General features: G+C 48.6%; 1 protein-coding gene across 1 annotated transcript; it reads right to left on the minus strand.

Annotated features, from left to right (window-relative positions):
- Positions 1 to 843: 843 nt before the first annotated feature.
- Positions 844 to 14,375, minus strand: DUSP5 (dual specificity phosphatase 5). Its single transcript, XM_032178052.2, has 4 exons — positions 13,793 to 14,375; positions 9,452 to 9,600; positions 5,183 to 5,402; positions 844 to 2,354 (listed from the first exon to the last, which is right to left on the minus strand). The coding sequence occupies exons 1-4, from the start codon at positions 14,169 to 14,171 to the stop codon at positions 1,948 to 1,950; spliced, it is 1,155 nt and encodes a 384-aa protein (XP_032033943.1). The 5' UTR covers positions 14,172 to 14,375; the 3' UTR covers positions 844 to 1,947.
- Positions 14,376 to 25,898: the final 11,523 nt, after the last annotated feature.

Raw genomic sequence — 25,898 nt, forward strand, 5'->3', positions numbered from 1 at the left:
ATGTCGGGAGAATTGGACGCTCTTTGGACCCTCCAGCATTGAGAAGTATGGCTGGAATCCCTGTTATTTATCAGCTGACTGGGATGGCATAAACCCTAACCAGCTCCCTGTTCCCTCAGATTAGGAACAGGCCCCCAGGAGTTAGGCTGGAGCCCAGGCAGAGCCAATCATGGGTAGAAGTTGACAACTGCCCCTTCCTTCCTCCACCTACGCAGAGGAAGTTACTCACAAAGCAAGTCGATTCAGCCTTGGATTTAAACTCACTCATTGAGGGATTTACCTTGGAACTCCTGGGGAATTATCTAGAATTAGCTGCAAGAGTGGAAAGAAGGGGTCAGGCAGGCTGGCAGGGCAAACTTTCACCTCATTCACTTCTCCATCCCTTGGCCACGTACCCAGCCTTTTCTGAGTCTGCCATATGCCAGGCACTGGAGGGAGGAGGCTGGCCACAAGCTTGGCACTCAGGCTTACTGGAACCAAGGGCCTTACGCTTTAAGGGACTCTTGGGATCATGTAACTCAGCTCACTCTTCACAGGTGAGGAATCTGAGGTTCAAGTAGAGCTCTTTGCCTAGTGCGATGGGAGTGAAGGGCCCTGAGTGGGCAGATACTCTCACCACCTCCCTATGAGGCCTGCACTAAGGAATTCTCTTGCAAGTTAGCTTAGGGAAACCCCTCGGTTGGAAAGCAACATTGTGTATCGTCATACCTATAGCTGCACCTCCACCACCATCACCCTTTTGTTCATTTACAAATAAATCCCAATGAAGCAGGCTGGGTCCCCACCCAAGGGTATTCCTACCTTACCCCAATTCACCAACAACATGAAGAAGTGCTTTTTTCCTTTTACTACTTTTATTTTACACTATAAAAAACAACAACAACAACAACCAGTAACATACTGCTTTTCTTCACATTCACACGGGTCTTAGAAAATTATTGCCTTTTCCCCTGGAGAAATAACCAACAGACAAAAAGAGAAAAAAAAGTAGTACCACATTGCAAAATCTGCAAATCCCAGAAGTCCACAGCTTGAAGACAACCTCCAGGGGCAGGGAGGAAAACAATTGTCACAAGAGACATAAGCACACAGAAGGACAGGAAGCTGAGGAAACCAGTTTTCAACACCACTGACCCAGGATACCTAGCAAGTACCCTTTTCCTCCTGGAATCTACTGCCACGACCTCGAAGGAATGACTTTTTTTGGTCTATGATCTGAAAAACTCTTTTCACAAAGGAAGAGTTGCTCTGAGAAGAGGTGGAATGAGACAAGTTCAAGTATGACTAAGAATCATGCCAAAGTCCAAGGTCAGTGAAGAACCCAGGCAAAAAAAAATCCAGAAAAGCCAACATCTTGCTACTTCAACCAACTGCCTCACTGGACCCAAGACGGTATCTACACAACATTTCAGGGTTCAAATCAGGATGCTTATCATGTCCCTACAAACCCTGTAGGGTTACTTTCCCAACTAGACGGTGATCAGCTTATGCCCTGAAGCAACAGAGACAGACATTTAAACTGCCAAAGTTCAAAAAATAAGGTGGAAATTGTGCTTCCTTCAAAATGAATTGGCTTCATAACTGCCTTTTCTCCTGGTCCAGCAACTTTTCTCCCACGTTGCTGCAGGTATTTATTGCCTTATGCTTGAAATGAAAAGGCGAACTCTGAGGTGCAAGGACTGGGCAGTCCCAAGAGGGCAGGGGTCTGGAAGTACAGTAGTCAGCACATGCTGTGCTCCCGTAATGGCTTGGCCTTCCTTCAGTCCGGAGAACCTACCCTGAGGTCCGTCTGAAGTTCATTTGCAAGCCTGGTGACCACTCACTATCTCACTGGGGCAGCATGACAGAATGAGGTCTTCAGTATTGCACAGGTATGAAATGTCCATGAGTCTTAAAACCAAAAATCACAGTTGCTCTTGGGGCCGGGCGGATTCCTCCATCCCAGTTTTAGCAGGATGTGGCCGTTGCCACAGGGCTTCTGCTGAGCTCTGAGACTGTTGAGTGGGTAGGCACCGGTGCCAGCACCGAGGCAGGGAATGTGCAGTAGGCACCCTGCATGTCAGGGCTCAGTGTCTGCAAATGGCCTATCAGTGAAGAGCCTGCTGCCTCCCCTTGGCAGGAGGGAGGCTGGGGGTTGGGCGTGGAGGGCAGGATCTCAGATTCGTACTGCAGGAGCTGGCCCATGAAGCCAAAGTTGGGCGAGACCATGCTCCTCCTCTGCTTGATGTAATCGAAGGCCTCCTTCAGGCGGAACTGCTTGGTCTTCATGAGGTAAGCCATGCAGATGGTGGGTGAACGGGAGATCCCAGCCTCACAGTGGACCAGGACCTTGCCTCCCTTTTCCCTGACACAGTCTGGAAGGAAGAAAAGATGGTGGGAGTGAGTTGGGATTAGAATCTAAGGGCAATGGCAAAACACAAGAATTAAACACTGGAGTAACCTAGATATGAAACTGTTGTGCTTGCCTAAGAGCCACGGCCCTACACTACACTTCTGCCAGTCTTTAATCCCCACTGATGAGGACAGAGCTTTTGGGGTCCCAGCAAAGACTATCCCCAAGTAGGACCTTTATATTCCTTACAGCAGCTTCACAGTTCCCCAGGATACTTGCAGATTCTGCCTCTGGAAGCGACGGACCTGGAGCAGTCCCTTCCTGGGGATGCCACCTTAACCTAGGTTCCACTGATGGTTCCAAGAGGGCATTGGAAAATCCTTGAGATTGTGCACATTTTTATTGGGCACACACATTTTTCTAAGGAGAGCATCCCAGGCTCAAAGACTGACTTGGAGAAGCAACTCTCGCCTCTCCAGGTCTGATTCTAAGGGTAACAACCTAACCCCGATCCTGGTAGAGGCCTTCCGGTCTCTCGGGGCACCCTGTCCTGCTGTGCCAGGGCAGGATGCTTGGCTCAGCTCCCAGGGTTCTCACCACCAAACACACAATAAATAGCGCACGGCCACTAATTATAACCCTGGCTAAGTGACGCCTACTAGACTGAGGATATAAATGGCTTTCACAAATTCCATCTTGCTCAACAATGGGAGTCGCTGCTATAAAGCTACTACCATCAGTTAGCATTCTTTAGCTCACTATGACAAAAAGGGGAGGATGCCCCCCTTCCTGCTCTACCTCCCAGCCCCCACCCCCAAAACCAACTACAACTATTAAAAATGGGAAGGGGTGAAAGCTTAAAGATACGTACACATCAAATCCACAAAAAATACAGTCTTTCCAATTCCCTCTCTTGCTAGTGAGGAAATAATTACATCACAGGAAGTTAGATGTAGCTGGCACTATGCAGGCTACAATACGCAAAAACATTTAAGATTTTGAAGGGCAGAAAAAGTCATTACTCTTACCACCCTCCACTTCCCTGCCCCAAGTCAAAGTATGCAAATCAACCTGCAAGATCTAAAAGATAAAATTTCTCAGGCATCAGGGAGGAATCCTAGAGTTTCCCCATCTGAACAAAAACCCCGCAGCATACCCCAAAGCAGTTCAATAGGGGAGTCCTCCAATTCAGTCTGACTCAAAAGAAACAACAAAACAGTCTCTTTAAATTAGTTCAAAGGGAAGACCCCCCAAGTCCCTAGAATTACAGGGTCGGACTCCTATTTCCCTTCGCTCCTCTGTTGGCCTCCTTCAAAGTTTAGCTTTTAACTGGCCTAGTGCCACATCCAAGAATGCAAAGGGTCCAGAGTGCATTGCCTCTGGAGCCCACTTGACACCTCGGGGTCTGCCTTCCACATGGCCCTCTTCCCTTGGAAGGGGTCAGCGTATATTCAGCACATGGCTCACTGGGGAGACCCAGGCTCTCCTTCCATTAGCAGGGCAAGCAATCAGAGAAAAAGCATCCTGTGCTTTCAAACTGCTGTGGGCTTGTGGATTGTGCATACACAGACACAATACACACACAGGATGGGGAGGGAGGTTCTGAGAACTGGATGGGGGTGTGTTTCATGACCTCATGAAGTGGCTACCCAGGTAATTAAATAACAGGCTGAGAAGGGCAAGGTATTCCCAGGGACAGGGAGAACAAGTCAAGGGTTTCCCACCCTGAACCCATCATTTGGCTGCCTTTCAGGCTCCAAAGGAATCATCTCAGCCCAGAGGCTCAGGGGACAAGCAGGACAGGCTCGGCCTTTTGCTTCTGATGAGTTTCTCGTCAGGGTTTCCTGGGGAGCAGAAATTGTGTGGTGAACAGAGGGCCACCATGTGGCTCAAGGGGGACCTTTAATTGCTACCTGCACTAAGTAATTATTGCTGTGCTAACACCTGCCTTTCCTCCTCCACCATCCCTTGGAACAAGATACAGGAAAATCACGTGTCAGTTTCGACAACTACGTATGTTAAAGAGGAAGATGGGCGCTGGAAAGCGGGGCATGACCACAAGGTTAGAGAGTGGTACTTGCAAATTTGAAACAGAAAAAAGTCAGGCCAGCCTCCTAGGAAGATGGATGGGGGAGGAGAAGATGTCAAATGGGAGAACAATCCAGGCAACACAGAGGACCTGGAAACCCTAAGGCCACAGCCCTTTCCTGGCAGAGGGACCAGAGGCCAAGGCCTCGGTTTTCAGGTCTACGCAATGGAATAAATAACTGCCTAAAAAGAATGCAGAAAGCAGGCAAAAGATGCCAACTTTTCTGTGCATACAGCATGGAGCTTGAGTCAAGTGCTATCTTTAATCCAAAATTAGCTGAAAATGCAAAACAAATTGCCCCAAGCCGTTCACCAAGAGTATGGAAAGCTGCTGGGGGCCCTTGGGGCTCAGTGCGTAAGTAGTGCTCTCTGAATCCTTCTGTTTGCTTTTAAAAATAAACCCAACCTACGTAGAAGCACAGTTAGGGAGGTTCTTCCCCCTGCTTTCCTTGTGTGGAGCATTACGCAGGGATGCACTCAGCTCCTACCCAGCTAGAAACAATAACAAGATCGGCAGTGAGTCCTGCCATAAAATTATATTAATTCATTTATCTTGCAAATTAAAGCTCCTATTAATAGCAACTTAAATTCTCCCCTCCACCTTTTTGGTAGCTGCATCCCATGTTGGCTCTAACTCTTAGCAGCGGCATATACAAGACACTTTTCTTTCAGTGAAGGTAGCCTCCATCAGGGCATCAAAAGTCAAGAACACATGCCCCAAAGGGGCTCCCAAAATAACTGAAGGGGAATGGCTAAACCTACCAATGAAGTCTATTGCTTCTTGAAAGTGGGAGCTAATGTCAGCCGTGTGGCTGTCTTCCACAGGGATCCATTTGTAGTGTAGGTGGGTCGTGCAGGCCTCGGAGGTCCGTCGGGAGACATTCAGCAGGGCTGTGATGTGCAGGTTGGCGAGGAACTCGCACTTGGATGCATGGTAGGCACTTCCAAGGTAGAGGAAGGGAAGGATTTCAACTGGGCCACCCTGGAAGCAGGGCAAAGGACAATCAAGAAATATTGGATTAGCTTGTTCACTTGAGAGAGGAAAAAACAACTCTGACCTATTTGTTTCTTAAGATGGGTGGTTCCCTTTCTGGTTTCCAAGTAGAGTTCAGAGCCAGGGCAGTTCAACCGAGTGTGGGTGGTATCTCCATCCTGGCCAACTCTCTACCTCATGTGACTGCCTTGTGACTCAATGACAGCAAAATCCACACAGCAAAGAGTTCACTTTTTTGCACATATCAAGGTGGTAGGATATGCCAGCAGCCTTCCTGCGCTGACAAGGATGAGAAGCCATGTGGTAACATGGGAAAAATTGATGGGCCTGTGTTGAAGTTACAGCTGCCCTGAGAGTACCAGGGCAATTCCCTTTGCCTTGGGACAGTCTCACTTTCTTTACAGATAAAATGGACCAGGACTCAACATGGTGTGTGTCCTCCTTTACAGCCTTGACATTTTATATAGCATATTTTTTTTTCCTTTTTGGAAAGAGAGAGTCTTGCTCTGTCACCCAGGCTGCAGTGCAGTGGCACAATCATAGCTCACTATAATCTTGAATTCCTAGGCTCAAGAGATCCTATCGTCTCAGCCTCCCAAGTAGCTGGGCCTACAAGCATGTACCACCATGCCTGGCTAATTTTATCATTTTTTTGGTAGAGATGAGTTCTTGCTATGTTGCCCAGAATGCTCTTAAACTCCTGGTCTCAAGCGATCTTCCTACCTCAGCCTCCCAAAGTGCTGGGATTATAGGCGTGAGCTACCAAGCCTAGCCTATATGGTGTATTTCATCAAACCTAAGACACTGTTGATCCTACGATGCATCCAGGTTTTAGAGATGTTAAAATGCACCTCCACCCCCACAAAAAAGTATGCTTTTTAGAAATGAAAATAACCACTACCTATTCAGAATCTTTAGATAAAAAACGTTGTCAGGCCACATGCAGAGGGGCTTCCCCGCCTCTGACCTTCTTCACGTGGGGGTTTGTTGGGGGTGCTGGTGAGACCCGCTTACGGAGCCGTCCTTTTGGGAGGCTACCCACACCCCAGATTTCTAGTCAAGGGGGAACCAGAGACCATCCACCTTGAGGCAAAACTAAAATGAACCGCTGGTTAGACTCTGCCAGTCTCAGCATTTAGAGGGCTCTAAAGGTGGCAGAAAAGTCAGTGATGGTTGGAAAACTGGGAACCCTTAGAGACTGAGAGGGAAACATGGGGCTGGGTGACAGTGGCTGTGTCTTTGGGAGCCTTTCCCATGCCAACCATCTGCTTCCTGTGTTTCCATTTCCTGTCCTGGAATAAGAGCGGAATGGAAACTCTCGGCCAGATCCATAGCAGGGAAGGGTGCGTGGGACAGCAGCTAGCTACAGGCAATTCTCAACTTACCCCACACCCGGTGTTAGCTTTTTGTTCCCTGAGAAGTGTTTAAGCAAAGGCCAGTTCAGTCACTTGAAAGAAAATTACAGAAGATTTTACATAAGGTAATAACAACTGGTATTTTTAGCAGCACCTACTATGGCTGGCCTCTGGGGGCTTAACCCTTTAGATGTGCCTACATCATACCAATTTCACAAAATCTGTGAGGTAGGTAACATTATTCCCATTTTACAGATGGGCAACTTGAGGCTCAGATGCATTTAATAACTTGTCCAAGTCAGAGCTAGTCAGTGGTAGAGCTGGGCTGAAACCGAAAACTGATTGCATAGCATGAGATGCAAGGCCTTGTCTGACTCCATTTCAATAGTGATCAATATGAGAAAGTAAGTATTTCAGGTAAAGACAGGAAGGAAAAAATTCTCTTTCCTCTCTTCCTCTAGAGAAAATGTCCATCTGCATCACCTCCTCGAAACCTCCCAAACTCCCACGCGTACAGAGCAGCCTTCCTGGTAGCAAAGTGGTGCAGTGGTTAAGAACCTGGGCTTGGGCATCAGACAGCAGAGCTCTTGGTTAAGTTCCAGAGCTCCATGCTTACTACCTGGTGTGATCTTGGATAGCTTCTTTAACCTATGACCCTTTGTCTCTAAACTGGGGATAATACCTATCCTCTCTGGATAATTGGTAAGGTGTAAATGGGATAATGAATGCATTAAAACCTGGCACGTTACATAGCTGCCACTGCCATCGAGATTGAAGAATGAACAGAACATGGCTTCTCTCCATGGGGAAGACACAGGTTTTTAGGCAATCCAAGCAGGTCTAGTCCTGACCTGAGCTGGACCCACTCCCTGGGCACAGCATTCCCACCAGCTAGAAACCAGGAAAACAGCAGAGGTGGTACAAAGTTCTTTGGAAAGGAGTCAGAGTTCCAAGTTCAGATTCACGTGGCTGCTGATGACTTATGGGTCCCCACCAATGGACACTGCTTGCCCTTTAAGGAGCAGGCTGGATGGTTGACTCAAGATCTCTTCCACTCCTGAGTGCCTGGAAATTGCTGATACACCAGACCTGGGATCCTATCCAATTTCTTTTGGAGCTCAGCCCAACACACCCCTGAAACTACATTTCTTTCCCTTTTTGAACTTCTGTTTAGACCAAGAGGAAGAAGCCAAAGGCCTTCAGAAACCCCAAAAGTTAACATGACCTCGCCTGGCTGCTCTAAATGCAGAAGCATTTCTAAGAAGTAGCATTAGGGGGTTCCCCAGATGAATCTTGAAGACACATCAGGGCTTTCTCACCCCTCACTTGGCCAGAGATGTGCCGTGCTTTCGCAACATTCTGCCAATTCTTATTTCTCTTTCACTTTCTGAGAAATGGGGGAAACACAACCCAAACAAACAAACAAAAGTAGAAATCGAGCTAGGCCAGATGTCCACAGCTTGAAAGCCACGGGCTCATCATATACTGTAAGGATGTTTATTAAAGGAAAACAAACAAATTCCTAACCCTGGCATCTGGACAAGCTAATAGGCTTCCTGACCAAGGAGCCCGTTCAAGAAAAGGTCATCTGGCTTTACTTCGAAGTTTATCCCCAGGGACAGGGTTTTGCTCATGGCAGGGAGCGGGCATTTTAGCATCTAGCAATCTTTCTTCTTATGATTTGGGGTATGTTCTTGGTTTATGTGAAAAGTTTGAAAGGTTACTCCCACCAGGTCAGGTGTCTAGATTAGAGGCCATGCGGAAAACAGAACAAGGTCCTGAAATAATCAGAACAGCGAGCTGAGAGAAAGGGGTTCTGAGCCTGATGATGCCTTGAACCAGCTGTAGGACTCTGCAAAATCAATCACCTCACGTGTCACAGAACACTTCTCTTCCCTTCCGTAAAATGGGTAGGTTTTGATCTCTGGTTTCTGCCAGATTTGGATTCTCACCTGCTTTTTCATTTTCCTGGATGGTGCTACGTAACCCCCTTCCACTTTATTTTTCCCTTTAGTGAGTTATCACAAAGCACTCATTTTTAGAAGAAAAACAAAAACTCACTAGTTTACAGAAACATGAAGCCCTCTAGTATCTTTTGATTTGCTCTGGTTTCAGTATCTGTGGAATTGTAAGCATAAGAACGCCTTAGAGAAGCCTACTTAGCCACCCAAACAGGACTTTCTCTATAGCACCCCCACCAACACCAGTTTCAGTTAAACATACCAATAAGACACACCTTGACAGGTACCGGGATGGTTTGCAGAAAACTGCAGAGCATGGACAATTACAAAGAAAAGCAACACAGGAAGCCTGAAAGTCAACTCTGAAATGTCTTCAGGGAAACCTAGACCAGTATTTCAAAGCTTCTCTGAACCTCCGAAGCCAGATGACAATAATGTATCTTTCACTTCCCCTTTTCCCCAGAAGCTGCCAAGCATCCTGTGGCTGGTTTGCTCTTGTCAGCTTGTTTGCTGGAAGGAAGCCCATTTACTCTTGGATGGAAACTCAAGCTGGCAAGCAATAGAAGCTCCCTAAAGCCAGGGGATTTTGCCAACACCCTGATCCACAAAAGAACTAACCATCATTGCTGAGTGGGGAGAGAACAGTCAGGTGCTGAGGAAGGAAGGGAAACAGGAGCCCAGAATACCACTCAGGATACCTCTTCCCCATCACATCACGTACCTGGTCATAAGCTGGCCTGTAGCTGATGTTTACCACTGGTTTTCCACACTGGGTGATGAGGGCTCTCTCGCTCTCAATCTTCTCTTGTGAAATGGGTTTTACATCCACGCAACACTCGGGATATTCCGAGTAGAAAGTCTCATATCCCCCTACAAAAACAAACAAAACGGTGAGACATATGGGAAGCATCAATTTCTCACGCTGTCAGAAAATACCCATAGTTAATCAATACTCTGAGTGTTACACAGTTAAGAAAAAAAAATAAGCCAATACAGATTCTGGTCATTAAAAATTGAACAAAACCAGCAAACGGATTTAGAATAGAAAGGGGCTCTACACACATACAAACCTCTAAAAAGAACTCTTTCAGAGGCAATGATTAACTTTTTGTGTCTATCAGAAGCAGCTTAAACTGTGAAAGAAAGTGTCTAGCATCTGGCAAATATTAACCAAATCCCTCCAGAAAACAAAGGCTATTTTCTCTCTTGTTTATCTAAAAGGAAGGTGTGATTACCCAAAATTTCATTAACTGGCAAGAAGATAGGCTCCTAAAGTGGCTTCTTCCCCAGCCCATCTGCTCTAAGCAGGATTCTAGCTGGAACCTCCTCCATTCATAAGGAAATGGGGGCTGATACGGTTTCATTTCAACTCAGGGCAGTAAAACAGCCTCACTGCTTCTCACTCCCAAGGTGCTAAGAACATTGCTGACAATCCTTTCTAGGTCCAATTTGAAGTCATCAATCCAGTTAATTACCTTCTAAATCAACTGAAAGAATAAGGACTTCTGAATTTAATTCTCAGCCCTCATGAGCAAAAACTGCCTCTGTCCCCTTCGTGACCACCCTATCTTCTTATCCCCACTTTTCTTACTTCTCCCCTATTCCTCCTGCACCCCCACTCCCAATCAATAAGTCAACTTATGGCATGTATGACTCTCAGAATCCTTAATATTTACACCTCTCCAAATGGATTTAAGGTAAAAACGACCCTCTGAGCAAGTCACGGAAACTTGCAAATATAAGTAAGCCTTCTTGGGCCCATTTGAGTGGGGAAGAACCGAATGAAAAAGTGGCCTTGGAACCCTCAGAATGCCGAGGGCTGCCAGGTGCAACAGGCCAGCCTTGCTTGGGAAACTCCTTTACTGGTAACCCAGAGAGCAACCTGAGGCATTTCCTAGGGCCTCCAGAAAGCCCACTTGTCTTTTTCTGGCCCAGAGAATTTGCTTGGAGTCAAATCCATTAAACATGCATTCTGAGACCACGAATTTTCCAAAGAACCCCCTTTTTCATTTCTGACTTTGGGTGTTGTGATGCTGGCTTTTTTAAAGCCCTGCAGTAGACAAATGGTTAATGGATTACAAGGCAGTCTCCAACTCCCTCCCAGAAGCTGCAGCCAATTCCTAGAATGAGTCATCTTGCCATTACTGCTTCCTCTCAGCTCGCTGGAACTGCCCCGCCCCCACTTAGTACACCCAGATCTCCCCTGTGGTCACCACAGGAGCCTGCCCATGAGCTCCTGGTCCTCCTCAATGACCATGCTCCCCACCACAATGGGAGGCCACGGCGGAGGTGCAAGGTGGTGCTATAGGCAGCTTAGCTTCCCATGCTCTGCCATAGCCCCTGGGCCCCTTCCCTTCCAGCAGTCAAGAGAATGACGCAGGCTCACACCGACCCACAGCTTCCTCTGAAGAGGTATCCCTAGTCAGTAAACCACCTGATCACTTCCCATGCCTGAACCTCGACATTATGGGTTCCAGGAGACAAACAAGGATTTGGATGGGAATTTGGAGTTAAGAATGACCTGGGCCCTCCCAAACTTCAGGACGAAGGTCGGGGAAGAGGAATCTTCAGGCTACCCCATCTTTTGGCTTTAAATATATTACTTCAGAGTTGGCTATCAGGAGGACAGATAAGAGGTTCAGGTGTGGGCTGGATCCTGCATGCTGCTGACAAAATTTAGTTGAGGGACAGATAAACAGGGTCCTGCCTCTTCAAGCTGGGATTCAGAGGAATCTTCCAGATTAAATGGTCTCAGTCTTTCACCCACTCCCATCAGAGGTGTGGAGAGACAGAACATTCCTCTCTGGTGCCTCACTTGAGTTGCAAAAGCCATGGCAATTCTTAGAGTTACTTCTTTTGGAGTGAGTCTGCTTTCAATCACCACCACATTACCAGGGAACAGAGAGAGCACAGATACTATATATAAATAAGCACTGACCACGCAATTCAGTCATCACCATTTCATTTTAGTGGTTGTTTGGGAGACAGGGGATTATGGAAAGTGTAAAAAGGCATTGCCCCAACCAAGATCTGAGACGCCACCAGATTAAAACCTGAACTCCTATCTGCACATGAATTACATAAAGAAATAAAAATTTTCTCTGGCAACAATTTAAAGTTTAGTAGTGTTATAAGGGTAGGCATGAAGCAATTTCTACTGAAACTTAAAATGCATGTAATTCTTGACCTGGCAATTCTCATGATTTACTGCAAGGCACTGCACACGCAAGAGCACATGGAGAAGGACATCTACCGCATTGCTTGGAGCAGTGAGGCCGGACGCAACCTAATGGTCATTACAGGAGACCGGTTCAATGTGAAACAGACATGTATGGTCAGATACGGACAAGTCTCCAAGATCTAGATAGATACAAGAGGCAGGACAGGGACTATACAAAATCAATCTATTTCTAAGATACTTATGAAAAATTATCTAAAGGTAAACAAGAAATAGTTGACGACTGTCTCTGGGGAATGGAACTGGGTTCTAAGATATGCAGAAGACCCGCTTCTCATCATACGGCCTTCATGCTGTTCAAATTTGTACCTGTGTATATGTTACCTTCTTTTAAAAAACACTTTAACACAGTTTTCCTGAGATGTGAGTCTATAGAGCTGCCTACTTTGTGGCGATAACTTCTAAACTGTCAGCAGGGCCAGCTTAGAGAAGCACAAGGGCAGAGGGGGGACCAGGGAGGGTCTCCTGGAACCTCTTTCATGCTACTGAGGCAGAAACTTCTCCAAAGAACAGGAGACAAAAATCATATTAGGGAGAGAAAGAAATCAGGAGACACGCTGAAACCTCTGCAGAGCCAGAAGGCCTTCCCTCTATCCCCTGGGGGCTAGGCTGTTAGAAAAAGGACGATTATCATCTACCTCTGTTATCTCTCCAACAGGAAATCAACAGGGGACCAGTCAGCAGGAGGTGCTAGCAGAGAGGGGAACTGTCTCCAGAATCTTCCTGGCCCGGAGCGTGTGAAACTCAAGTTGCATGGCTTTAAAACAGGCTCCTAACTCGGCGCCGGCTCTCTGCACCGAGCTCTGATCCCCATCACTGTTACATCCCAAGGTGTCCGCGCCGGGGCTGGCACGGCCTTGGGGCCCTGCTGGGGCTGAGCCCTCATCTCTACATGTGGGTCAGGTCTCCCCGGGTGTCATTTGAGGTTACAAAGGACTCAAACACAAAGCAGGAGCAGTCATAGGAAGTGACCCAGAAAAAACCAGTGCTTTGGACTTTGAGAGTCAATCACCCACCCACCATCAGAAGCCAAAGTTATCTTCCCGGCAGGTGAAATGGGCAGGCCTGTGGCGGTAGCTCCGGGAGGTGTCAAAGGCCGCAGAATCTCCAAACCACCCTGCCCCCGCGCATCTCTATTTCCTGGCTGGCCGGCGGTAGGCTCAGCTCAGGATGGGTCCCAGGGATAATCCTGGGGCGGAGGAGGGAGGAGGTGAAAAGGGTGGAAAGGATGTGAGCTCCAAACTGAGCTAGAGAAAGACCCAGGAGGGGAGAAGAGGCCGGAGGGAAACAATAAAAAGCAATACAATGAAATGGAAAGGGAAGGGACTCGCCAGGTCAAAAAGGCAAGAGGGGTCGGTGAAGACACAGCTGGCTAGGCGGGAGGAAGGGGGGCACCACGGCGCCACACCAGGGGGGAGGGGATCGCGACCTGCTGATTCCGCCAGATCAGTCTATCAGGAAGGCCCCGAGCCCTGACCCCAGCGACAGCGGCAAAGCTCGCCGTCTGGAAAGGGGGCTCGTGCCCAGCACGAGCCGACGGCCCCCAAACTGCTAAGCAGCAGCAGCCCCCGCAGCATAACCAACTCCACCCAGCTCAGCGGGCAGACCCGCTGCCAGGCGCTTTCGAGGAACGCGGGTGGGGAAGAGGGGGAGCTCTGAGTGCTGACATTTGCAGTGCCCTCCCAAGCGCACAACAAGCCCCAGGGTGCAGACTCCAGCAGGTGGTGACTCTCCCGGTCCCAGGGTGTAGGAGGGACCCCCGGCGCAGGGAGGGGACCCGGTGGCGCCGGAGGGGCAAGCGTGGCAGGGACCCCGCGCGCTCACCTTTGAGGAAGTAGACCCGCGGGCCGGCGGGCAGGCAGGCGAGCAGCGAGGTGAGCACGACACGCGCGGCGCTCTCCTCTCGCAGCTTCTGCCAGTGGCGGCTGCCCTGGTCCAGCACCACCACGGCCGCGACGCCGCCGCCGCCCTCCTGCAGGAGCCGCGCGCGCGCCGCCTCGTCGGGCAGCACGTAGCGCGCCGACACCGCGCCGCCCCGGGCCCGCCGCAGCACCACCGAGTTGAGGTTGACGTTGAGCGAGCCGCGCACGTTCGAGGCAGCGAAGGCCAGGTAGGGCCGGCAGTCGAGCACCACGCAGCGCGCCGCCGCCTCCTTGCGGAGCATCTTGCGCAGCTGGCGCCCGTCGAGCGACGTGACCTTCATGCCGCCGGCGCCGCCCGCCCCGCGACTGCCCACGGCCAGGGTGTCCGCGGGCGAGGCACGGGAGGGCGAGCCGCGCGGCTGCGGCCGCGACGGAGCCCGGCGCCCGAGCGGCGGCGCAACTCCGCGTTCCCGCCCCGCGTGCTCGATACCCAGCCCGGCCGCTCGCCGCCCTAGAAGCCGGGGATTCCGCCGGCCGCGCAGCGTTTTATGTGAATGAGTGCCGCCCGTGACGCGACTGCCCATATAAGGCCAAATATGGGTGTTTCCCCGCCCCTCGGGCCGTGGCCACGCCCTGCCGGGGGCGGGGCAGCGGGGGCGAGGGACGCGCGGGGAGGGAGCCGGCATTAGAGCGAGAGGAAGTGGAAGGTGCCTCCTCGTTCTCTCCTCCGCGCTGCACTGAGGAGCTCACTGGCGCATCACCCGCGGCTGCCGGGCGAGTGTCCGAGGCGCTCCGGGGCCGCGGTGACCCGCGCGGTGCGGACCGAGGAGGAAGCGAGGTGGGAGGCGGAGCGGCGCCGCACGATCCGGCCTTCAGCTTCACGGACGTGGGCTGAGAACCCGCCCGCGCCGCGCTGAGCAGGGCGGAGGGAGCCGGCTAGGGCCCCAGAGGAGTCCGGAACGGATTCCCGTCGCTACCGAGGTCTGCGCGTGTAAGGAGAGGACGTCGGAGATTTCCCTCGAGGGGTGGGGTATAGATGACTGGAGAGATCGGGCGCGGGTTGGTCATCGCTGAGGCTGGGTGGTGGGGGGCCGGATTCGTTATACTGTTTTCACCACTTTTCTGTATGTTTGATATTTTTCATAATAAAGTTTGTAAAAGTAAAAACGGGGGTTGGGGGTCGGCGGTGAGAAAAGCCATTTAATCTCCCTAAATGGATTCTGTCCTCAAAGGATTGACGCTCTTTTCTCTGTCACTCTCCAATAATGATTAGAATAATAAGTTGTATTTTGAGGAGCTGTTTTCTGGTCCCGGGGAGACCCTTGGTGAACTCAGCAGTACCATCAGCATGTGTCCCACCATGGAGCTCAGTTCAGCCAACTGCTGTCCAGGTGGCTTCTGGATTTGGGGGATTATCTATGGATCAAGTTTAATCTCAGGCTGTCTGCCCCCACCGGTCTCCAGGGGCTTCAGGCCTCCAACCCCTATTCCTGGGGAAGCAGACACAATTGACCCATTCAGCAAGCATTTATTGAGGGTCAGCTGTGTGCCAGGGCTTTGCTAGCTGCGGGGACACGTGGATGGAAACAGGTTTCTGCCCCCAAGCTCACTGCCAACCATTTTATCGTTAGCCTGGCTGGCACTGCTTGATGGAAAACAGTCTGCCCGCACTAGACAAGGGCTTGTTGACAACTGACATAAGGGAACGACGTTTTCAGAAGGAAGCAGAGATCAAATTCTGAAATCAGATGCAATCAAATCAGACACCAGGACAGCCGGCATTGCCTCTGGGTCACACAGATGCATTCACCCAAAGGCGCTGTCCTCACCTTGCCAGTGGGGTCTTGGTGAAGACGTGATGCGGGGGCCTTCTTTCTCTTTGTGGTTATCTGTGCCAGCCTTCCCTGCAGGCTGCTCTTCCTCCAGCACGTTCTGTTTCTGTTACCGGCTCTTTCCACCCCCGACATCTCCGCCCAGAGACACACACGTACGCGGAGCACCCACGTGGGCCAGGCTTTGTTTTGGGGCTGGCGGCACCAACGTGAGTAAGACTTGTACTCAGCCCCAGCTGCCCCCAGCCCAGAGGGGGAGGGGGAGGGCCTGTAGTCCGTGGGGAAGAGCGCCCAGCATGGGTGTGGCAGGGTGGGGCGTGGGCTGGAGAAGGCCTCCCAGAGGAGATGAGAGCTGAGGCCAACTCCGAGGAATGAATTGTAAGCCAGGCTGCGAAGCAGGAGGGGAGATTCCAGGCAGAGGAAACTGCTTGAGGTAAAGAAAACAAAAAACACAAAACCCAGCATGGTGCGTACTGGAGGTATGTGGGAGACTAAGGCCCTTCTGGTATTTATTAGCAGATTAAGCAGGGTCAGGCAACAGAGGGCCTTGTGCTGTTTGAGTCATTTGGGTCTTAGTCTTTGTCCGGGCAGTCCCCAACGAGGGATCTTACTCAGTGACCAGATCCGGATAGCATTTGGGAACATCACTGAGGCGGCTCTGTGCGGGGTCGGTCTTTATTTGAGAGTGGGGATGGGGTCCGGAGTCTGGGGGATGGATGGGAGGATTTCGTGGGTAATCTAGACATGAGCTGATATGGACCTGCCAGAACTTGGCAGTGACAGCAGCTATGGGGAGGGCCATAGGAATGGGAGCACAATGAGGAAGTGAGATACTGGGAGGAGTGAGATGGGGAGAGAGAACTGGAGACTGACACCAAAGATTTTTTTGTTTTGGGGTTTTTTTGTTTTTTTTTTTTAAGATAGGTTCTCGGGCCGGGCGCAGTGGCTCACGCCTGTAATCCTAGCACTTTGGGAGGCCGAGGCAGGCGGATCACCTGAGGTCGGGAGTTCGAGACCAGCCTGACCAACATGGAGAAACCCCCGTCTCTACTAAAAATACAAAAAAATTAGCTGGGCACGGTGGCGCATGCCTGTAATCTCAGCTACTCGGGAGGCTGAGGCAGGAGAATCGCTTGAACCTGGGAAGCGGAGGTTGCAGTGAGCCGAGATCGCGCCATTGCACTCCAGCCTGGGCAACAAGAGCGAAACTCGGTCTCAAAAAAAAAAAAGGTTCTCACTATGTCGGCCAGGGTGGTCTCAAACTCCTGGCCTCAAGTAATCCTCCCACCTCAGCCTCCTGAAGTGCTGGGATTACAGACATGAGCCACCACACCCAGTTAGCATTTTTCTTTTTCTATTTTTGGGACGGAGTCTCGCTCTGTCACCCAGGCAGGGTGGTGCGATCTCGGCTCCCAGGTTCAAGCAATTCTTCTGCCTCAGCCTCCTGAGTAGCTGGGATTTCAGGCGCGTGCCACCACGCCCAGCTAATTTTTGTATTTTTAGTAGAGGTGGGGTTTCACCATGTTGGTCAGGCTGGTCTCGAACTCCTGACCTTGTGATCCGCCCACCTTGGCCTCCCAAAGTGCTGGGATTACAGGTGTGACCTGTGAGCCACCACGCCCGAACGACACCATAGTTTTTAACCTTTAGATAGCGACTCTACAGGAGCAGGTCTGGGGTGAGGGTAGCAGGAAAAGGGGGAGTGGGTGAAGTTTATTCATGTTAATAAGCTAGAGTTGGTCACACCAAGGAAGGTGCCCAGAAAGCAGAAGGGTGGCCTGGCACCCGGTGTAGGAGGGTCATCTGTCAGCTGGATTGCTTCCTCACATCCCATATCCAACAGATTACTAAATCCTGGGACCCTGCTTCCCAGAGCTCTCGTCTGACTCATCCTGTCTTGTCCCATGGCCCAGGCCAGCTTTGCAGGTATGTGACCTGTGCAGCCAAACAGGGCCCCGTACTTAGAAGGGACCCCCACTTGTTTTAATGCTCTGTTGTTACTAAATTGTTAATAATTTTGCGCAAGAGACCCTGCATTTTCCTTTTGCACTGGGCCCCACAAACTCTGTAGGTGGTCCTGCCTATCGCTGTAGTTAAAGGGCCCCATCCCCACTGGACCCTACATTAGCATCCTGTATCCCAGTCTCAAAGCCCCCTCCTTGCTCCCTCATCCTCTGCAGTGTGGTCTTAAGTTTACATCTAAGCACAGAGCCCACCTCCTCTGCTCAAAAATTTTCAATGCCACCTACGCACTGTCTTGATAAAATCCAAATTCCTTAGTGGAACACTAAGGTCCTCGGTCTGGCCAATTGGCCACAACCCACCTCTAACGTTTCTCACCTTCCTTCTCATCACCCCTCCCCACACCGCCCCCATTCTTTGTAAAGCAATCCTTCTCCACCTTCATACAGCTCTGAAGCTACTGTCACACATTGAGGACGCCACCCCTTACCCTAGCCTGTTAGCTGTTACCCTCCTAGGGGTTCTCACTTCCCTTCCCCCCAAGCCTGGTACGTGAGTGTTATCTGTCCTGCCATTAACCTGCAGTCTCCCAGGCTAGACTTAGGGGCCTTATCCGACCATCTGTGTCTCCTTCACAACACCCTCACATGGTGAGGGCTGAATCAGTGTTGGTGGAATGGAATTCAGTGCTTGCTGAGACATGAGAGTGGCCAGCTTTTTAGGAGGCACCTGGGGAGAAAGTTGCTAACAGCACAAATCAGGGCCCTAGACACTGGGTAAAAGGCAAAATAGAAAACTGGGGGTGCACAGTCCATAGATTCAGGACTTGGAGTCCATCGGCCACAGGTCTAGGAGGAAGAGGAGAGTGTCTGAGACTGGAAGGGCTTAATGGAGCACCTAATCTCTTGCCTGTCTCCCAAATACTTTGGAATGAGGGTAAGAATTGGCTCAGGGAAAAAAGCAAAATCTAAATTAATATTGTGAGTCCATGAGGCAGGACCTTGTCCTATTCATTAATCTTGCCCCTTACCCATTATTTTCAGATGGGCAAGAAGTGTTTCAGGGTTCTTGGCCCTCGTTTGACCAGTCGTCCTAACCCTCATGTCTTGGGTCATTGTTATAGTCTGGGGTTACCTTTTGGAAGGTCATGGGGTGCCCTTTTGCAAAAGTTATGGGCCTTCTCCTTGGAAACTGCATGCACACCATGCAGCTTACAATTCAGGGAGTTCACAGGTCTACAGAATCCTGGAAACGCTCATGTCCGGTTCTACTCATTGTAGCCTCCGTGGAACCTTCCAGCAGTCCTTTCCAGCTCCTCCCCAGCTCCTCAGCTCTGCTTCCCTCCACCCATCAAGCCCTCCTCAGCCCATAAGGTGGGCCAGGTGGCCTGTGGGGATAAATCAGAGTGCCCACAAGTGCAGGGGCCCAAAGACATCCCGGAGCAAACCCAAGAATCCCTCTACAAGCCCCAGCCCACTGAGAAGGATGCATTTTGCCCCCTCTGTTTATTTGTTTGTTTTTGATTATGAAAGTAGGGCATGGTCATTGTTGAAAATGTGGGAAATGCAGATAAGTTAAAATGAGGCTTTTTGTTTAGGGCGCTGCTGCTTCTGGCTTAAGATCCTAAATCAAAGCAGCTGCCAGATCTGGACCTAAGACTTGCTTCCCACCACCTTACGTAAAAGAAAGAGCACTGGACAACGAATCACAGATCTGGATTCCCATCAAATCTCTGCTATTACTAGCTTTTATCTCTATTTATTTATTTATCTGTCTATCTATCTAGTACCTTTTGTGAATATGAGTGTTTCTCACCGAGGCCCTCCCATCTCTCTTGCCCCCGATCCTGGAATGGAGCAAATACCTTGTTTACTGAAGGGTACAGATGGCATGTGACTGTTGAGAATCACTCACCCTCTTAGAGCCATGGTTTCCTCTTCTGTAAAATAAGGATGTTCGTGCCTATTTGCTAATCATGAGTGACAATGACATAAGGTACATAAAGCTGTATTGCATGATGCAAACATAACATCATATTTGTAGGGTTGTTGCTAATAATACTATCCATCAGCAAAGCAGTCATTCATTTACTCAGTCAAATACTGATGCACTGGTACATTCAGTTTCCTCTTTTGTAAAATGGGGATAAAAATAGGACTTAGCTCATAGGGTACTTAAGATTCAGTGAGTTAATATATATAAAATACTTAGAGCAGTCCTTGGAACATATTAAGAACTCAATACATATTAGCTAGTTGAGCAGGCTGTAGTATTTGTTCCAGCCAAGAAAAGACTGTTCTCTAACAGCACAGGAAGTAAAGATGGGGTTAGGCACGACACGGCAGCAGGACTTACCTTCTGTCTAATTCAGCTGGCAGTCAAAGAAAGAATTATTAGAAGCCTATGAGCTTGTTCTCCCAAAGATCTACTGAGTACAGGGGGATATTTAAAGAATAAAAATCCCTAGACCCACTTACAGTACAGGAGAGACAAGAAGCAGTTCACACAATAATGAGTGCTAAATTCTTTGATTTTTATACTGACAGCTGAAGTTTTAGAGAAGAGAAGGATCAATAAAGACTGGAATATTAAAGCAGACAGGACTAAAAGAGGATTTTAGATTTGATAAAGAATTCCTCCAGTTCTCAGAGCAGGGACTTTGGAGGGTAACAACTTGGATTTCAGTCCTTGCCTGCCACTTACTGATTGTGTGACCTTGGAAAAGTTACTTCACCTCTGTGAGCAATGATTCTCTCATCTAGAAAACAAAACAAAACAAAACAAAGAAACCAACGAGGGTAATAATAATACCTACCTCCCTACCTCATAGGCTGATGAGAAGATTAAAAAGTACCTACATAAAGCCCTTCTCTGCGTTCCTGGAGCATGGCGAGGGCTCCATGTGAACCACTATTTTTTTTTTTTTTTTTTTTTTTTAATGAAAAGTCATGGGCAGCACCAAAGCTCAGAATTTTGGCAGTAAGGAATTATCATTCTACCTTGAAATTTGCCAGAAGGGGAGCTGACTGCCTCATGAGACATTTTTGAATGAGGCCAAAAAAGGAAACAAGTGTATCCTGGGATTTTACGAGATGCTAGTTATGTCCTCAGCACTTAATCCTCATGACTACCCTATGATGTAAGTACTATCTGTTGTCCCTATTTTACAGTTGGCCAAGGTCACATAGCTGAAACGGACTTCTGTGTGTCTTCTACCTTTTGCTTTCAGGTCTGGAAAAATGCAGTGTAAATCCAGACCCTCTTTGAAATATTGAAGATGGTGATCTTATCCCTTCCTCACTTTCTGTTTTCTAAAATAACAGTCCTTGTTCCTTACAGTGTCTGTTTTCCAGGTCCTTAGAAGACTTTTTGCTTATTTTCCATAACTCTTTACTTGTGATCCCTGAATGACACTGGGGGTATAGCAGAGAATGTCCATTTCCTCAAAGTTCAAAGGTCCTACAAAAAATAGTTGTTAGCCTGGCATGATGGTGTGTGCCTGTAGTCTCAGCTACCTGGGAGGCTGAGGCAAGAGGATTGCTTGAGCTCAGGAGTTTGAGGCTGCAGCGAGCCATGATCACGCCACTGCTCTCTAGCCTGGATGACAAAGCAAGATCACATCTTAAAATAAATAAAAATAAATAAAATTAAATTAAAATAAAATAAAATATAAAATAAAATAGTGGTGCCGCTAAGTGTCCTGGACAGCATTAGGGAAAGCAAGAGATGGAAGAGTGCAAACACCTGAAAGGAAAGAGATGCGGGTCTTCCCTCTCCCTTGAGTAGCCACAAGCTATCCCTGGAGCATAGGAGCAGGATTTTATCCCTCAGCTTCGGCCTCCCCAGGCAGCACTTCCTTTCTGTGGTTTGACTCCAATTTGGATGGTGCTCTGGCAACTTTGAAAGCTTACAGGAAGTAGGCTGGGGTGGGAGGAGTTTAGGAGAATATTTGTCTTCTCTCCTATTTCGCGCTAGAGATTCTGGCCAGAAAGACAAATGGCTAGTACAACTTGGTCCTTTTCTTTACTTCTTTTGAGACAGGGTCTTGTTCTGTTGTTGCCCAGGCTGGAGTGCAGTGGCGTGATCGCGGCTCACTGCAGCCTCCCAGGCTCAAGCAATCCTCTCACTCAGCCTCCTGAGTAGCTGGGACCACAGCTCCACTAATTTTTAAGTTTTTTTGTAGACATGAGGTCTCCCTGTGTTGCCCAGGCTGGTCTCAAACTCCTGACCTCAAGCGCCTCCGGAAATGCTGGGATTGCAGGCGTGAGCCACTGTGCTGGCCTCTTTTTTTTTCTTTTTTTCTTTTTTTTAAGGTCTTTATTTGTTAAATGGGAAGTCTGTGCCATCAAGTGAGCATTGTATTTTCTCCATAGTAACAGCCTGGGTGGGCCACTGGGAGAGAACTATACATTAAATGTAAATAGCCTCTAGGTAGAGAGCCCCTGGCTGGTTTCCTTTCCTTTCTCTCCTTTTCTCTACTTTGGTGTCTGGAGGCATTTCCCAGACTCCAGTTTCTTACCACCCTCATGGATTTTGCTATTGTATTATCACCTCCTTTATCATTCCCAAAATCGACTTTATAGAGACTCATCAAAAGAAAAAAAAATCATCCGCCGGGCGCGGTAGCTCACGCCTGTAATCCCAGCACTTTGGGAGACCGAGGCGGGCGGATCACCTGAGGTCAGGTTCGTGACCAGCCTGACCAAAATGGAGAAAAAATACAAAATTAGCTGGGCGTAGTGGTGCACACCTGTAATCCCAGCTACTGGGGAGGCTGAGACAAGAGAATCACTTGAACCCGGGAGGCGGAGGTTGCAGTGACCAGAGATCACACCATTGCACTCCAGCCTGGGCAACAAGAGCAAAACTCCATCTCAAAAAACAAAACAAAAAAAGCCCCAAACCTCTTATTCTGTCTTAGGCACTAACATCTGTGGTTTGATAATCTAGTTCGGTTTTTTGTTTTCGTTATTATTTGTTTGTTTGTTTTGTAGTGGAAAGTAAAATATATGACCATTCAAATGGGAGACTTTTATCTATGCACCACCTACAGTTGCCTCTTCTGCCTCCAAGGCTGCCTGGGGAAACAGTAAGTGGGTTCTGGAGTAAAGGGGAAGGCTCTAGAAATGAACAGCAGTGCAGCCAGCGTTGGAGACATGGCTTAAATGCTTCCAAATTGCAGTTTCTTCTTAAGTTAGGATAATTATTAAGTTGTAAAGTAGAAACAAAATAATAGATGGGAAAATACCTTGTAAAATGCTCATGATAGTCTTTTTCCAGTAACTTCCTTGCTCCTGGGGGTCTGAAATCCTATCCTTCCTGGCCTAGAACTAGTGGGCGGAAATTTCCGAAATCTCGAGTTCAGAGCAAGGGCTTTGCCCAAGGTCCCACAGGAGTTTTACCACTTGATCTGCGGTGGGAGTTATTTCCCCTGTCTGTGCATCAGTTTCCTGTCTTCTAAAGTGGGATCGTTATGGCAGCACTTCTCAAACCTTATTGTGCATAAAACCTCAAGGAGCCTTTGAAATGCAGGTTCCTATTCTGGGGCTAAGACTGTATTTCCAACTAGCTCCCTGGTCATGCCAATTCTACTGGTCCGTAGACCACACATTGAGTAGCAGGGGGTTCTAGTGCTTAACTTCCTGGAGGTGTTGAAAGACTTGAATTAGACAATACATCCTAAGCATTTAGCCTGGTGCTTATGTCAGGTACTTATCATAGATAGTAGCTCATTGTCAATATTATAGTGATTTATGGGTTTATAGGATGTGGGGTGGGTTGAGAGGTAACCCTAGATGGATCGTACCTGTGGGGTTTGGAAAGAGCAATGTGCTAGGAATCAGGAGACCAAGGTTCAAGTCCTAGCTTTATAATTTGTGCCATGAGCTGTGTAAGCTTAGGCAAGTCTCTCAACCTTTCTGAGCCTCAGTTTCCCGTCTACAAAAAGAGGGGAGAGGTTTGAATTAGATGGTGACTAAAGGTTCTCTCAGCTTTAAATTGCTGAAATTTGAGGGTTATAGTCCCTGCTCCATCCCCACCACCAAAAGACACTTAGCAAGCCTGACCTTGGCCGTAGCCTTGAACTTCATCTGTGGCAGGGATGGGGCTGCTCTGAGCCTGCCTTGGCCATGGGGAGGATGAATAACTGAACTGCCCAGCCTGGTGCCCTTGGCATTCCTCGAACCTCGGGTGACATCACTCCCAGAAGCCTCTGTTCTTTGGGCCTCTTGCAAAGTTCTCCTTGTTAAGGCAGAGTGATTTGCAGCCTGAACGGGAGCAAGTCTGTGGCATGCCCAGAAAAATGGTGTTAAAAGGAGGCATTGTGCACATTCTATCCCACCACTTCAACACACAGAGGCAAAGATGATTCATGAGTAAACTCACTTCCTTGTAAGCACATGTCACCTCCCCCTCACCCCCAGTTCCATCCCTTTGGCATGTCTCTCTGGACTCTAGGGACTTGAGACCCAAGCAACCAGACCTTGTAGGAAACCTGCCTTTTGGTGGAAGAAATGAGCATTCAGCAGCCTAGTCCCCATACGGGAAGAACAGGCCCCTGAGATAAGTGAGCCTCCTGGCCACAAGCACCCTCCCAGTCCAGCCCCAGCCTGTGTATTAACCCACAAGTCTATACTAAGTCCTCACCATGAACAAACATTTCTTGAGCACCTGCTGCATACTTCTGGCTAAGCAAGTTCACCTGAGTAACTTACTTAACCTCTGCTTCCCAGTGAAGAGATGAGTACAGATGGGGCACCCAGGTTCACAGAGGCTAAGTGACTTGCTCAGAGTCACACAGCACCAACAAGTATCACTCATGAGGCTGAGCTGACCCTCCCTTCTCTCTTCTCTGTTATGAGCTTGTCAGTGCCCCTGTCGTTCGTGTCTACATTTGATTATTTGTTTCCCTCTCTCCCCCTGACCAAAGAGTCAGCTCCTAAAACCCTGCAGCCACATTCCCTAGCCTGTCCCTAGTAGGCTGTTTTGCCCAATGAATACATGAAATTCCTGGGTGGAGTAGGGAAGGGAGAGAAGCCGAAGATTTCATTCCTGACCTCAGGAAGGGCTGGGGAAAGGTGTATGAGGGTTGAAAACCAGGGAGGATTTACTCTGGCAGAGGGAGGGGGAAGGGCTCTGTAGCTGAAGGAGACAGGGGAGGTGGAAGCACAGGAAGTGGGAGGTAGGAAGCAGCCAGGTGTCATTTCCAGGGAGGATGAGGGGGCAGGGAGGTTTTGGGAATGATAAAAAGGTGGGGGCGGGGCGGAGGTAAGTATAGAAAGTAACACCTGCTTTGTGCAATCAGGCATTATGCATATGAAGTCTAAAAATGTTTATTACCCTTTGGCCTAGTAATTCCACTTCTGGGAAATGATCTTAAGGAAAATCTTCAAAATGCGGGGGAGATAAAGCTATATTCACAACAGTGTTCATCACAGAGCTATTTATAAGAAAGTAAAAATGGAAGCAGCCCAAACATTTCTCCTCAGAGAATGGCAAAGAAACTAGAATCTAGCCATTCAAAACTAGCCATTCGATGTGATGTTTTTAAAGACTCCGAAGAACATTCAGAATGAATTATGTAAAAACGTTAAGGGAAATGGAACAATAGCTGTCATATATTCATCTTATTTCCTAGGGACCAGGCCGGGTGCTTTCCATACTTGGTTTCATTTAATCCATACAACAACCCTGGAGTGTGGAATCACTTCCATGTAACAGATTTGGAGACTGAGGCTCACCTAGGTAGGGGGTGAAAAAGCTGTGTGCGATTCAGCCCTGGTCACACTCCGGTGTGTTCTGACCACCACTTTCTATGACAGGACCACATCCAGCAAGGAAACTGAGAGAAATACATCAAATATTAACAATGGTTCCTTTTCAGAAATGGGTGGTGGAGGGAGGGGTGATTCTACTTCCAATTTTTCTGTGTTTTTCAAATTTTTCCTTATGAAGTTGTGATACCCTTTCTGTATTCTTTCCTAATTTTTAGTTATTTATTGTGCTTATTCTGCAACTTGGTTTGATGCAGTTACTAGTAGGTCTCAGTGACCTTGTTATCTTTGGATGCAATTTATTCTTTTCTAGGGGCGGGGGGTGCTCAGACTACACCACAGTTCAGATTTGGCACAATTTATTTACTCGGATCTCCCCTTGAAGAACATTTAGCAAGTTTCTAACTTTTCACGAATACAGTCAATCCTGCAAGGAGCATCCTTGTTACACCCCTTTGGGCAGAGGGTTTTGATGCTTTTTTTTTTTTTTTGAGATGGAGTT

Source organism: Hylobates moloch, unplaced genomic scaffold, assembly GCF_009828535.3.
Source record: "Hylobates moloch isolate HMO894 unplaced genomic scaffold, HMol_V3 SCAFFOLD_3, whole genome shotgun sequence".
Taxonomy (NCBI): domain Eukaryota; kingdom Metazoa; phylum Chordata; class Mammalia; order Primates; family Hylobatidae; genus Hylobates; species Hylobates moloch.